The sequence below is a fragment of the Myotis nattereri genome (genome assembly GCF_964212035.1).
Source record: "Myotis nattereri genome assembly, chromosome: 5".
NCBI classification, from domain to species: Eukaryota; Metazoa; Chordata; class Mammalia; order Chiroptera; family Vespertilionidae; genus Myotis; species Myotis nattereri.
Genome location: NC_138080.1, coordinates 54,089,403 through 54,103,042, shown reverse-complemented (window position 1 = coordinate 54,103,042; position 13,640 = coordinate 54,089,403). Strand labels below are relative to the sequence as shown.

The window sequence follows — 13,640 nt, the reverse complement described above, 5'->3', positions numbered from 1 at the left end:
AGGGGATGGTGCCTCCTCTGTGTTTTGAGGCCCCTCAGAGGCCTGCTTTGTGTTCCTGGCAGCGGAACTATTGCCCTGCTACTCGCCCGCGTAGGAAAGAGGTTAGTGTTTGGTGCGCTCATTTCTCAGCACCACGGCTTCTGAACGAAGCTTCTTGTGGTGAAGTTAAACTCATACTGATGTTGGTGACGTCTTCATAAGGCACGTTTATCCATCAAAGGATATGTGCTTTGTTATAAATATGCTATGGTTTCATGGCATCATCAATAGCTCCACTGGGGGAAATACAAAATTCTCATTGATTTTGCTTAATGGACCATTTTTATGGTAAAACTAGGAAATATCTTCCGGTAATTTTATTACTGCCAGATTAATTTTCTGGATTTTTTTCCCCTGTCTTCAATGAACTCAAAGCATATTAATTTTCTGGTGACCCAAATTAGTCGAAGCTTCTTTTTTTCTTAATTTTCTTAGGAACTGCTTTTTAATGAAATATGGATTTTCTTTTTTTAAGGAAGCTATGGCATACCAAACTGTATCTCTCCAGATGAAGTCCTTTCTCTCCCTTCCTCCCATCTGAAAATTGAAGGGTGGTTACCAAGTTGCTCAGGACTACCTGCCTCATTTACCTTGTCTTTCTCTCCTTGTCCTTCCGAACGGTGACATTTGACAAGACAATCTTTCTCACAGTGCTTGTTGGGGACAGACTGCCCCCATTCACAGTGTAACTGTCTGATAAACACAGTTCATATAGGTGTGCTATTCTTTAATAGCACAAAGATTTTTTTTTTTGTTACCCAAACTTGTGGCCTCTCATGTTTGCATAAAGCCCTACAACATGCTGGGTCATGAGCTGAAAAACGTCATGGCTTTGAGCATAGGCAGCACCGAGTACAGAAACAGTGTGGAAAAGTATACCTTAAGTTTAAAAATTAAATTATCTGTCAGGTCTATGATAGTTTCCCAAGTGTTAAAAGTGCTCATGGAGTCAAGATAGTAGCTCCCATGCCCATTTGCCTGCTCTCCTTTTTGGTGGTGGTTTGTTGTGTGCTTGGGTTTGAGGCAGGGGAAGACCCGGCTGCCTTTCCCGTGTCTGCATTGGACTTGCACCTGGCGGGGCTGTGGTTTGGGAGCTGTGGCCCCCGTGGCTGCCCTGTGCCCGCCAGCCCTGAAGCCTGTGTCCCTCCCTCAGGCCCGTTCATCAGCGTGGTCCTGTCGAAGCTGGAGAACATGCTGGAGAACTCTTTGCACGTTAATTTGCTGCTCATCGGGATCATTACGCAGCTGGCCAGCTACCCACAGCCACTCCTGCGCTCCTTTCTGCTCAACACCAACATGGTCTTCCAGCCAAGCGTCCGCTCTCTCTACCAGGTGCGCTAGCTGAGCCCACATCCACCCCTGTTGATTTTACGGGTACTGATGAGCAGGGCTCCTCCCCTCCTTCCCCTGTTATTTTGTGTTTTGTTTTTTTTTAAATCCCTCTGTTCTCATTCATTTGCTCTCCTTCCTCATCCTGTTTTGCTAGTTGTGTGTAGATTATTCTAAGCAAATAGCAAAACTTCATTTAGTTTGCTGTTTAGAGGGCGTCCTACTGAAACACCCCGGCGGGTCAGTAAAGAGTGAGCAAATGTCAAAAGGAACAGTTCCTGCACGGAGGGCCACCCCTGAGAGAGAGATTGACAGCTGGGGCTGGCATTCCATTTGAAGCAGTAACATCATTAGCGCCCATTTGACAGGTCCTCGCATCTGTGAAGAACAAGATTGAACAGTTTGCTTCTGTGGAGAGAGACTTCCCAGGGCTCCTCATACAAGCCCAGCAATACCTGCTCTTCCGAGTGGACATGTCTGACGTGACAGCTGAGTCGCTAACCAAAGGTGAGCCGCGCTCCTCCCCTGCGTCTCTCCTCCTGCTCCTCCATTTCCCCGCCTCCCCGTCTGGGTTCAGAGATGCTGCATAGGCTCCTGGGCTCTAAAGCATCTAAATTGTATTTTCTTTTTTATGCAACTGCGAGGAGTTTCCTGTTAGTGTTCTTGAGCCTAAAGAAAGGTCTGCCAGCCCACACCCGGCCCATTCGCCTGTTTGGAGGGTGTAGCGGGCATTTGCTTCCCTAGGGAAGGAGTGATGTGTGGGTTGTCCTGGGCCCAGAATAAATAACTCAGTGCCTCGGGCGGGAGGCATCCTTGCACACCCTGAACCAGCCCTACCCTGAGGAGGACATTGTTCTCTTCATTATGTTTTCAGAGACTCTTGGGCCCCAAATAAATGTGCTTCAGGGCTCTAGAAGGTAAAAACTATTCATTTGGACTGGGAGAAGGAAAGTTTATGCTCCGCTTAAAGTTCCGGAAGGTGACTTTTCATCAGCTCACGGGGCCTGCCTGGCAAGGTGGGCAGGGAGGGTGGTAGGTGGGTGCCCCGCAGGAGAGCTGAGGTCGTCCTGCTGGCCGGCCAGCCTGGGGAGCTCAGCTTGGACAGATTGAATGGCCGGTTGTCCTCCAAGCTATCACTGTGGCCTGGGGGTGTGCAGACCAGGAAATGCCCCGTGTTTTCCTTGGGTCTGAAAAGCTGCAACCCAGCATTTTAAAGACGAAGAAGAGTGGTGAGAGTGGGGCTCTCAGTCGTAGGCTAAAGGCTTGTGATCAGAAACGGGCTCCCACAGGCAGAAATCTACCTCAGGGCAATTTTTAACCCTTTAAGGGAAGCTCCGAAGGCTGGCCTCTCGTCTCTGCAGCTCTTTGATATTAGTCACTGGCCTCACCAAGGCCTCAGGTTCCTTGACTCTTATGTGAAGAATTTGTTTTCTTTCTCTGACTTCCTCTGTGGCTGTAGAACTCTGGGTGTGAAGAGCCCTTAGGGCATCGCAAGGCAGATTTTGCAAGAAAGGTGGGCCTTGTGCCACTGGGAGGGGCTTCAGGCTTTGGCCTAGAGGACAGCAGGCAGGCCATTCGTGGAGGGAAAGGAGCCTGTGGGAAGGAGGACTGCAGGCCCATGCGGCCTCTGCTAGCCACCTGCACAGCCGGTCTGTTAGCTGTGTTCCCCCTGAACGGGGAGGGTGTTACCACATCTCACCCTGTGAGAGAGGGTGCGTCAGTTAGCTCCTGTGCATACCAAGCCATTGCACAGACAGTGGGTTAATAGAAAGCCACTTATGAGGACTCAGTCTGCATGGTCGCCTGGGCTGGGCTTGGCTGAGTTTGGCTCATGGGCTGCTGTCTGCAGGTGGCTGGTGTCTGGGATGGCCTCAGTCACATGGGTGGCTGCTGGCTGGGCGATGGGGATGGCAGGGGTGTGTGTTTCTCCTCATCCAGCAGGTTAGCCCTGCTGGTCAAATGCCACAGCCACAGGGCTGAAGTGAGAGCAGGAACACAGAAAATCTTTTGAGGCTCTGGAATCCTGCATGCTGTTGGCCAAAGTCCCCGGGGAAGCCCCGATCCAAGAGCAGCAAACCCCCACCTCTTGATGGGAAGAGCTGCAAAAAGGCTGGCCAGTCTTTCAGTCTGCCATGCAGGAGGTGACTTCAGTTCCTTACATTACACTCCAGACTTGGTCTTCCTTTGTATTTCATAGTTTGTAAAGTGCTTTCCCAGACGGTCAACTTTTATTTTCAAACAAGCACTGCGAAATGGGCAAGAAAGGTACTGTGAGGTTCATTTTCATATAAGGAAGCTGAAAGTGGGGGCCCAGGGTAGTCAGGCGGGATCATGAGGCCCAGGTGCCTGCGACTGTCTGCCTCGTTCACGGGCTGAGTGCACACACGCTGACTGACGTCAGAGGTGCGTGACGTCAGAGGTGCGTGTTCTGCTGAAGGATGGGGTCACTCACCCCTGGTGCTTTGTCCTGGCTTCGGACCAATGGCTGTGGCCACCAGATATGTGTCCAGGGGAGCTTGTTCCCACATGATGCTGTCAAATTAATCAGCTGCGGCTGATGCTTTTCCAAGTCTGTGACACTTGGGACTTTGCTTAGTGGGGCTTCTCTTGGGATCTAAGACTTTCCTTTTGTGGAGTTTCTCCACATTAACTTCTCTCAGGTTAGCCAAGTGGCAGCCTCCGCTCCACTTGAAAAAACTCAGACTCCCAGAAGGAGGAAGGCCCTGGCCCCCGTGCACAGCAGACTTCTGAAGCAGGTGCTGCCGAGGAGCTGAGTCCAGGAGCGCTCTCCCTGGGCACGCAACAACGTGTAATGAGGAATCCCGGGAAGAGGTCAAACACTGGGCTTCCCATGTCCGTGTCTGTGCTCTGTCTGACACTGCTGACCAGCAGCAGAGCGGTAACGATTGCTCTCCTAACTTCTGAAAGCTTTCCAGGATTAGTCTTGAAAATGCTGGGTTGCAGCTTTTCAGACCCAAGTCAACGTTTCTGAAAACCACGCCTGACCCCGGCATTGATCTGTGCTTCCCTTCCTCCGGCCTCTGTGCACGTGCTTTATGAGGGTTTGGTCAGGCACCGGCAGCCAGAGCTGCTCCGTCAGGCAGGCCATGTTCCCTCAGCCTCTTGGCGGCCCCGAGAGAAAAAGAGCCTCCTCACTACCCTTTAAATAGGTTGTGTGACCACCGCTGCAGAGCCCATGGCCTTCCCGTGTAGCCATCCATTGTTGCCTTGTCTCTGGGGCTCAGCCGTTTCCCAGGCTTTTCATTTCCCCCTCAAATACTTTCTAAAGCACAGGAGCCGGGTCTACTTATATTCGGAGTCCTCTCCCTGGTCTCTAGTTCTGGGAGGGAGGTGAGGTAGGTATTGGTCCCATTTTACAGAAGAGGAAACCGAGACATTATATAAGCTACTTGCCAGGGAGGGACCACACCTCTGGCTTTCTTGCTTTCAGTTGAGACCCCGATGGGGCTGGGTGACCTAGTGGAAGGCTGGTCCCGTGCTGATAGGACAGAGCTCCCGTAAGGCTTCCTTGCCAGACCTGGTTCCCCTCAGTAGGGGCCACCTGCCTTCTATAGTGAAGACAGTTTGGAGTCTCGGATTCAAGCTGGGTAAATGAGCCTTAGCGATAAGACTTTTTAAATTCATGAATTAAGCTACATAAATGAGCCACAAACCCCCCCCTTTTTTTGGGGGGGGGGGAGAAGAGTGAATTTGAGAGAGAAAGATGGAGATCAGGAATATGAACCAGCTCCAGGAAGATCAATGTAGGGAAGACCTGATGTTGGTCAGTTTCTTCCCTCATTCATCCAGCAAATGTTCATTAGCTTCTACTATGAATAAGGAAGTGTGTGGGGCCAGGAAGGACACATTGAGGGGCCCAGCTCTCAGAAATCTCAGAGTCTCCCAGAGGAAGAAAAACATAACAGCAATGCAGGTGCTATTTGGTAAATAAGATGGGGTGGGAGGCTAATCAGAGAATTCCTCCCAGGGGCAGGAAACAGGAAGTGCTTTGAAAAGTCAGTGGTAGCTGAAGTAATGACGACACATGGCTGACACCTATCAAGAGGCCCCCGTGTACATTATACCTATTGACTCATTTCATCCTTACAACTCTGAGAGCTTTACACAGATGAGGACATTACAGTGCAGAGGTAAAGAAAGTTGCCTGATGTTACTCAGCCAGCAGGTGGCAGAGTCTGCTCTCCACCGCAGTACTGGAGTCTCTTAAGGCTAGTGATATAAGTGTGGGGGCGGGAATCCCAGGTGGGGAGCCAGTGTGAGAACAGGTCTTGGTCTGGGATTAGTGCCCACGTGTCCCATTCCCCACACCATCCTTCGTGAGCCTCATGGAACCCTTGGAGAGATGCAGTGCTGGGAGTTGGGGTGGGGCTGCTGAGTGGGTGTCTCCATGGTTGGTGTGAGGACCTCAGTGACATCAACTCTTTGGTCATCACTCTGATGTCAGGACACGCTGTGGGCTTCTGCTGAAAGGTACCAGCGGATTCTCTTCCAGTTCTTTACGGCACGAACTGTGATGAGCTTTAATCAAAAAGGATATTTAAAGCAGTAAAGTGAAGGATTTTTTTTTTTTTTAACACTAAAGATGATAGTAGTGAGATATGGAAAGTACTATAAATGTCAAGAATTTTTAGTACTGTAGTTAAGCGACACTCTTCTCGGAGTGTTAAAAATGGGACTGGAATTCTGAAAAGCAGCCAAAATAATGAAGAGCTTGAATGTAATGATTTATGAGGAGTAATGAGACTGTTTGAGTAGGGGGCAGAAGACGGCACAAATAACTCCAATAACTATATGAAGGCTGGACATGTTCAGGAATTAAATAGTCTGGAAAGTTGAACCATTTTAATTAGTGAAACTGCTTTGATATGAAAATTCAAATCACTTGAATATGTTCAAGGTTGGGCTCATTATCATCTGAGACCTATGTTACTGAAACTGAGATAGAAACCCCTGGAAACCTTCCTTTAAGGGAGGCTCCCAAGCCACTTGTCACCAGATGCCCACAGTTATGGGAATTGCCCAGTCTGGTCTTCCCAGCACCCAACTTCCTCTCCATCATCTCCAACATTTCAGTGGCTTCTTTCAACCTATCCTGCACTGAAGGCTGGAGGTCCCAGCCAGAAGGGGCTTGCGGGGGGTGGGGGGGTGGGAGGGTGGGCCGGGAGTGTCACCATGGAGCCCCAGAGGTGGGAGCACGAGCTGCAGAGGTTGCAGTGGTTGTGGCCCCGCCTCCCCCCTGCAGCAGTGCTGTGTGGCTCCGCCTTCCCCTGCAGCAGTGCTGTGTGGCCCCGCCTTCCCCTGCAGCAGTGCTGTGTGGCTCCGCCTCCCCTCTGCAGCAGTGCCATGTGGCCCCGCCTTCCCCTGCAGCAGTGCTGTGTGGCCCCGCCTTCCCCTGCAGCAGTGCTGTGTGGCTCCGCCTCCCCCCTGCAGCAGTGCCGTGTGGCCCCGCCTTCCCCTGCAGCAGTGTTGTGTGGCCCCGCCTCCCCCCTGCAGCAGTGCCGTGTGGCCCCGCCTCCCCCTGCAGCAGTGCTGTGTGCTGGGGCTTTGCCAGCACAGGTAGGGCAGTCTCCAAACATGGGAGTTTGGGAGAGCAGGTGGAGCCCCTGGATGTCCTATTACCATCATGGTGAGTTAAGTCGTCACTTGGTTGGTGCAATGGCAGGAGATGCCTTTTTCTGTCTTTTTTTTTTTTTAATATATTTTTATTGATTTCAGAGAGGAAGGAAGAGGGGAGAGAGAGAGAGAAACATCAATGATGAGAGAGAATCAGTGGTCGGCAGGAGATGCCTTTTTCAACCTTTCCCTTTGCCAAGTCCTGGGCATGGGGGTTCCTGATAAACCTACATTCTTGTCAGACTCTCTTATACAGGCTTTGGGATTAAAGCCTAATATCTCATGCCCTGTGCTGGAGGTCATCTACTGTGCACGTGCGTGAGCCACCGAGTGGATTAGTGTGTGCTCAGGGCTGTCTTCAGGCTTCAGTCAGTCACAGAAACTGGACCCAACACTCCCCACCCGCCTCCTTCCCCTCAAACACACACTTGGGACGGGGGAGGTAAAGGGCTCTGGAGGGTTCTCGTGACCATCTGCTTTCTGGTTTCAGATCCCACTCAGGATGCTTCCAGGACGGGAGCTGGCAGGAGCCTTCTGGATGGTGCCCCAAGAGTGCTCCAGCCCTTCCTGACAAGCAGAGCCGCGGTGGCGGGGGTGCCGCCAAGCCTGCCCCTGCCGGTGAGGAACACCATGCTGGCCGCGGCCCTCTTCCCCGAGTTCCTGAAGGAACTGGCTGCCTTGGCCCAGGAACACTCCGTTCTCTGCTATAAGATCCTGGGGGACTTTGAGGACTCCTATTGTTAGCCTTTTTTTTTTTTTTTTTTAAATAGAGGTTCTTGTTTTTTAAGGTTTTAGTGTCTTGACTGAATGTTAAATGCAAAGCTGCTTACAAAGATTTCTACTTTGATGTTTCCTGACAATACTTGATTTGTGGGGAGGGGACCTTCTGGGCACCTCCTCTCTCTCTCTCGCTGGGCCTTCCCACCCTGCGTCACACAGAATGTAAGTCGCATAAGCTGGCTGCTCCGTGGGCGGGTTTTCTTTGCTGTTTTTCTTCCTCAAATATTTTGGTTGTTATTCTCTCATCCCTTTGAGTCGACTCATCTTGCAGCGTAGAGCACACCAAGCGAATATGGGGGTTCAGTGACTTCTGGAAGTGCCCCTTGTCAGGTCGGCTCTTCAATGGCACGTGAAGAAAGCACACCTGTTCCTGTTGCCTTCTGCATTTTGGCTTCCGTTTCATCAAAGGGACGAATAAAAATGGAGCCTCCATCACGTAAGCATGTATCATCTGTCCCTTTGCAGTTTATGTCCAAGACTCGCTTTCTGCCCAACATAGATTGCTTATGGTGCAGGCAAATCCATTGGTCTCAGCTGTCTGCTGGGAGGCTGATGCGGTTGGAGAGAATTTGGGATGCAGGGAAATGTTCTTGTTGCTGGAGAGATTATTTGGCATGTCACCTAAACACTAGCCTTATCTTAGATTTGCACAAAATGAAATACACCTATGCAAACTGTTTCTTTGGTTTTTTAGGATTTTGCTCAGAAGAAAGCATGCTATCATGTACTTACATAAGACAGCCATCATTATTTTTTGAAGTGTTTCATGAAAACCAGATTAATTTGTGGAGCTATTTCATAGCAGGGTTTTTTGTGGTTTTTTGATGTGTGTGTGGGGGGAATATGGAGGGAAAAAGATAAACTAAATGCAGCCTGTAGAATCACTGCTAATCATTTAAATTTTGTTTGCTTTTCCTAATGTGCTGCACTTTGTAGAGAACCAGGAACTGTACACCTGCTTTGGGAATTGGGATGCAAATGCAAACAGGTCACAGGGAGCCCTGCAAAGCCAAGTGCCTGCCAGTGACTCACTCCACGCGGAATCACTGCCTCTTGAATAATGGGGTTCACTGGAAGACCCCAGTGTGATGTGTTAGTGCCTCTGCTGCTTTTCAGCTTGCTCCGAGAGGAGTAATTATAAGTAGAGCCACAGTCTCCTTCAACCATCACCAAGAGTGGGAAACACACAAGATAATTGTGGGCTAAAAATGAGACCCTAAACAACTGGTATTGATGGATTTTCAATTCTGCTTCTCTCGATTAGGGGCAGGTGAGAAGCACCTACAAGGATGAGCCTCCTGTGTGGAGGAACGTCCGAAGCCCCAGGTCTCTCTGTGTCTGTGGTGTGACTGCTGAGCCCCCCGGGGGGTGGGGGGGGGAGGTGATAGGGGAGGGGGAAGGCGACAGGGTATTGGGCAGCCACAGGTCTGGTGGCTGTGCCTCAGGAGCCCTGGTTTGGTTTTAATCAGCCTCTGGGTCAGGAGGGGAGTGGAAAAAGCAACTGTACCTGAGGCCCTGCAGAGCAGAGGCGACCCGTTGTGGTCTAGGGACCTTGATGAAGCGGTGAACTGAGAGCGGCTTTTAGGGGCCAACCTTGCAGTGTTTCCAAGTCTAAGCAAGAAACCAAAGACACCGATTCATTGAACATTTCCAACTTGAAATTTGTCTGGCTTGAAAAATGGTTCACCCAGCTGTGGTACAGCAGTGAGAACCCACGAGGCCCAGCCGACTGGCCTGTAGCGGGCTTCCCGGCGCCTGCTTGCATTTGCACAACCAAGTCTCCACTGGAAAAGGGAAAGAGAAAGAGCAGAAAGATGGAATGTAAGCTCTAAGTTATTATCCTCTCCCTTTGTTTTGCACAAGTATTTGTCTTCCAATTTGGACTTCCTAGGTACATAAAATGCTGAAGTCACATCTGGAAACTATTCTTTAAGTTTTTAGGCTTGGTTTACGCTTCTCTCCATTACCTGGTGGTGGTGTGGGCTCTTAATATTTATTAAATAAGTACTGAAGTAGACTTACTTTACAGGAGAGAGAGATGACCAGTGTCCGGAGTGAGAGGCAGGAAAATAAACTCCAGTGGTTGGGTGCTGGTAGCAAATTCACATTCACCTCTCTGTTTGACATTGGAAACTGGTTCGTGTATCTGAATCCACTGCAGAGTATTTTGTCCAGGGTTTTACACCATTCAGAAAACTGACCTGGAAATACATTCTGGAAAACCAGAAAACCCATTTGGTTGAGTGGAACAGCCAGGTGGGTTAGTAAGGATGGTTTATAGAAAGTGTGGATGTGCCAGGGGAAAACCGAAGAGCTGAGGCTGTAAGTAGAAGACCAACCCCTAGGGGGTTGGAGGAATAAACACTGGTCTGGTAGATATGAAGATCCTGTGCCGGAGGTGGGGGAGGCTGGGAACTCTGGATGGGAAAAGTCCTGGTAATGAAGTAAAATATTCTGGTCACATAGAAATATTTCTGTAATAAGTTTTGGGGAAAAATTAAAGATATCTCGTGTGCTCTAAAACGTGGCCCAAGAGTAGAGATACTTTTCCATGTGGACAGGCTGGCACGTCCAATGCTGCGCTACTTGCGGGAGACGTGGGCAGAGCCTTGGGGGAAGCGCTGGGGCTGGCATCACAGTGTCTGGCCTGATGGCCCAGGCTGGCGAAGGCCAGTCAGGGGTTCCTGGAACATCAGAACATTAACCTCCACTCATATTTAGGGTCTGGGGTTCAGTTCAGATGAAGTGAGTTTTGTGGTATAAAGTATATGAGAGCAAGGAGATATTTAAAATTGATTTTTCAAAACGGCCAAGGACATGTCCTTAAATTTTTAAACAAAGAAATTTCAAGTTGAGTTTAGCTCAAATACAATTTGGGGGGAGGGGGAAAATGATAATTCCTTAGCCAAGAAGTTGTCAGCCATGATGCCAGAGTAACCAATTAGTGGTGGGATTTTCTTTATCAATGGATTCTTCCTTCTCCTGGTATTTAGAGGAATTATAAAATTGTCCCCATTTCTCTTAGAATTACAGAGATGGGCAAAAGTAGTTTTATATTATTATACAAATAACAATAATTAATAACTGAAGAATAAACTCTGTTTCATGCACTCACAACTATAAACCCACTTTTGCCCACCCTTTACTCTGGAAAATGCTTTGCTGTTTGGGGGCTGGCACTGTGTCTGTCACCTGGAGAGAGGATGCGTTCAGTGCGTCCAGGGGCCCACAGGATGCCTCCTCCATAGCAAGTGGCTGTCATTGTGGTAACGTGGTTGTCAGGAGGGCGTCCCATTAGAAACAGTCTGGAAGCAGGGTATGCGAGTACTCCGTTGCCTGTCCCATCTGGCAGCCCCTGGTGCCCGCCTGCGCCTGGTTTCAGAGGTCTCTGCATCAGATCAGCTTGGTTGCAGTGGTGTGTGGGCTGGTTTCCAGACCCGTGTGGGGTTTGCGATGCATTCTGAACCGGACCAGTGTGTCTAAGTTGCTTTCGTGAGGGAAGGGCTGCCCCCGCCGGGGTGAGGCATGTCACTGGTGTGATGTTAAATGTCCACAGCATCCCCTGCAGTTCTCATTTGAGGGCAGTTCAATGTAATTGCTAACTGCCTGCCCTGTGTTTACTGAACTGGCAGGCATGCTTGCGATGTTTATGAAACAGCTTAGTGTCGGAAGGCTACTACTGAATGTGCCCCTTCCAGTCCTCGGCCCAGGCCAGTGTAATTCGTGGCTTCGCAGTACTGGCTCTTCCTGGAAACAGCGGTCCTCTGGTTGCTGATGCCACATCAGCTTTAAGTGCTAAGTAGATATTCTCAGGCCCCTTCCTGCTGCTGCCATCATTCTATAAATCACACAACACCAATTCCCCACCAAATAACAGCTTAAAACAGAACACTGTCAAGCCAGTTTACACTCCATCCTTAAACCACATCATTGAGGAAATATTTAAAGAGAATGGAGTCGATTTTTGTTTTTTTGTTTGAATGACCATCACAAACCTAATGCTTTTTAAAGAAAGAGTGCCTGGAAGATGAAGCGCTGTTTTCAGGATAATTTTGCCTCAGTAAATCCTCTCCACGTCCCAGCATTTATTGGGCCATTACTTGTTCTGAGGACTGATTACCCAGGCAGCTCATTAACTGGCTAAACGGGCTTGAGTGAGTGAGTTTCGGTGAAGTCCTGTAGGGAGCACAGGCATGCGGTGGGAGGAAGCCTTCAGTTCTGCAGCTTCTGCTCTTGAGATCTGAAATGAAGAATGATTTTAGGCAGGACTGACCCTTCCTGTCATGTTGGGCCATTGTGAGTTTTGTTCCTGTTTTACACGTGAGCTGACCTAACTCGCTGTCACTCACAAGTAGCAAGGCTGCTCGTAGGTTCTGCCAGCACGAGTTCATATGTCCTTTAGGCACCTCAGGGGGCACTTAGGTTTCCTATGTCACTGCAGAGCCTGACAAGAGTGATGGAAGCTCTTAGGCCAGATTATAAATTTCATGGAGCTGAGACTGCAGAAGTCTGTGCTGCTTAGCGTATCAGCTAACTTTTCACTGGCATAAGTCTACACAAGGCCCACCTATAACTAGCCCCTTTTTGCCCTGGAGACATTTTAAAAGAGGGAATTTGGTACTGACAATGTTACTTAATTGATTTCTGCTAAGCTGTTTGACGAAGGCAGGCAGTGAGATTGGATTTCAGTCAGATGCGTTGCATCTCACAATCGGGGGTCAGCTCTCTTCTTAAACAATCCCTGGGTGCATTTGTCTCCAATCTACTGAAGAAGCATGGCGGCCATTCCACGCGGCTTCTGTAATGAGTAAGTAACGTGGCCTTTCAGAGAGATTTAGTGTTCTTTTCCAAAATAGTCACCATGCAGAATCCTTGAATGATGCAGCTAAATGCAACAGAAGTGAAAAACAGAACAAACTGTGGGTGGTGGCCATAAGCTGTACATTGAATTAACCAGCTAACTCAAAGCCCCAGGAGGATTTCATGGCCTTCTTACAACCTCCTTATTGTAAAGGTTAGCAATAATTACAAAAAAGATGGGCAGTGTGTGAAGCTCAGGTAACACATCCTTAACTTGGCATAAATAATGATCAACATGCTTTTTCCTGGGCTACCTGCACCTTGACAGGTAGGAACAGTTCACCTTGATGCACAGGCCTGCAGACAGGAAGCTCCTTCCTAGACGAAGAGGTCCAACAAAGTGGGCACCAACCTCTCATACAAAGGGGCCCCACAACAAATTTATTTCATTTTATAAATTAGTGAACTTTTACTAAGTGCTTATTCTGTGCCAGGAAGCACGGTGAGTCCTGAGGCTGACGTTCCTCCCCTCCCACCATAGCCAACCAAGCAACCTCCTCAAGCAACACAGCACACAGCCTGCGCCTGGCCAGGCTGACCTGGGGGACAGCCTGTTTTCCAGCACATTCCCCTCCCAGCTTACAGGTGTGCGAATCCCAATGACAGATGGCAATGGCTTCACCTACGGTGCCACAGGTGAAGCCACTGCCATCTGTCATTGGAATCCGCCAACTTACACATTTTAATGAGACTTGCCTCTAAATAGCAAACAGACTAAATCATACCCTTGCAAAGAAGTATTGTATTTAACATTATATTTCTCTGAGGCCTATTAAGAGCAGAGCCAGACTTCGAGGATTTCTTAGGGTACTATGTGAACATATCTTCCAAATATCTAGTCAGGTTCCAAGTAAGATATCTGAGCTGTGGTTGGATTTTTCTTTTTTTCATAAGCAGTTATAACCACATAACAGTCTGATTTTTAGGATTTCAGTACCGCAGCAACCATCAGAGTTGGACCACAGTCAGCTTGGTGAAGCTCGAGTGAGTTGATGACG

The 13,640-nt window shown here is 49.1% G+C and overlaps 1 protein-coding gene across 1 annotated transcript in view; it reads left to right on the top strand.

Moving 5' to 3' along the window:
• Positions 1-9,902, top strand: part of FHIP1A (FHF complex subunit HOOK interacting protein 1A) — a gene marked incomplete at its 5' end in the record, with an annotated part of 84,029 nt that extends 74,127 nt beyond the window's left edge. Inside the window, 3 exons of the mRNA XM_081091634.1 lie at positions 1,193-1,371; positions 1,737-1,875; positions 7,493-9,902. Of these exons, the coding sequence (XP_080947760.1) occupies positions 1,193-1,371; positions 1,737-1,875; positions 7,493-7,746 (572 nt within the window). The 3' untranslated portion in view covers positions 7,747-9,902. The remainder of the gene's footprint in view (positions 1-1,192; positions 1,372-1,736; positions 1,876-7,492) is intronic.
• Positions 9,903-13,640: the final 3,738 nt, after the last annotated feature.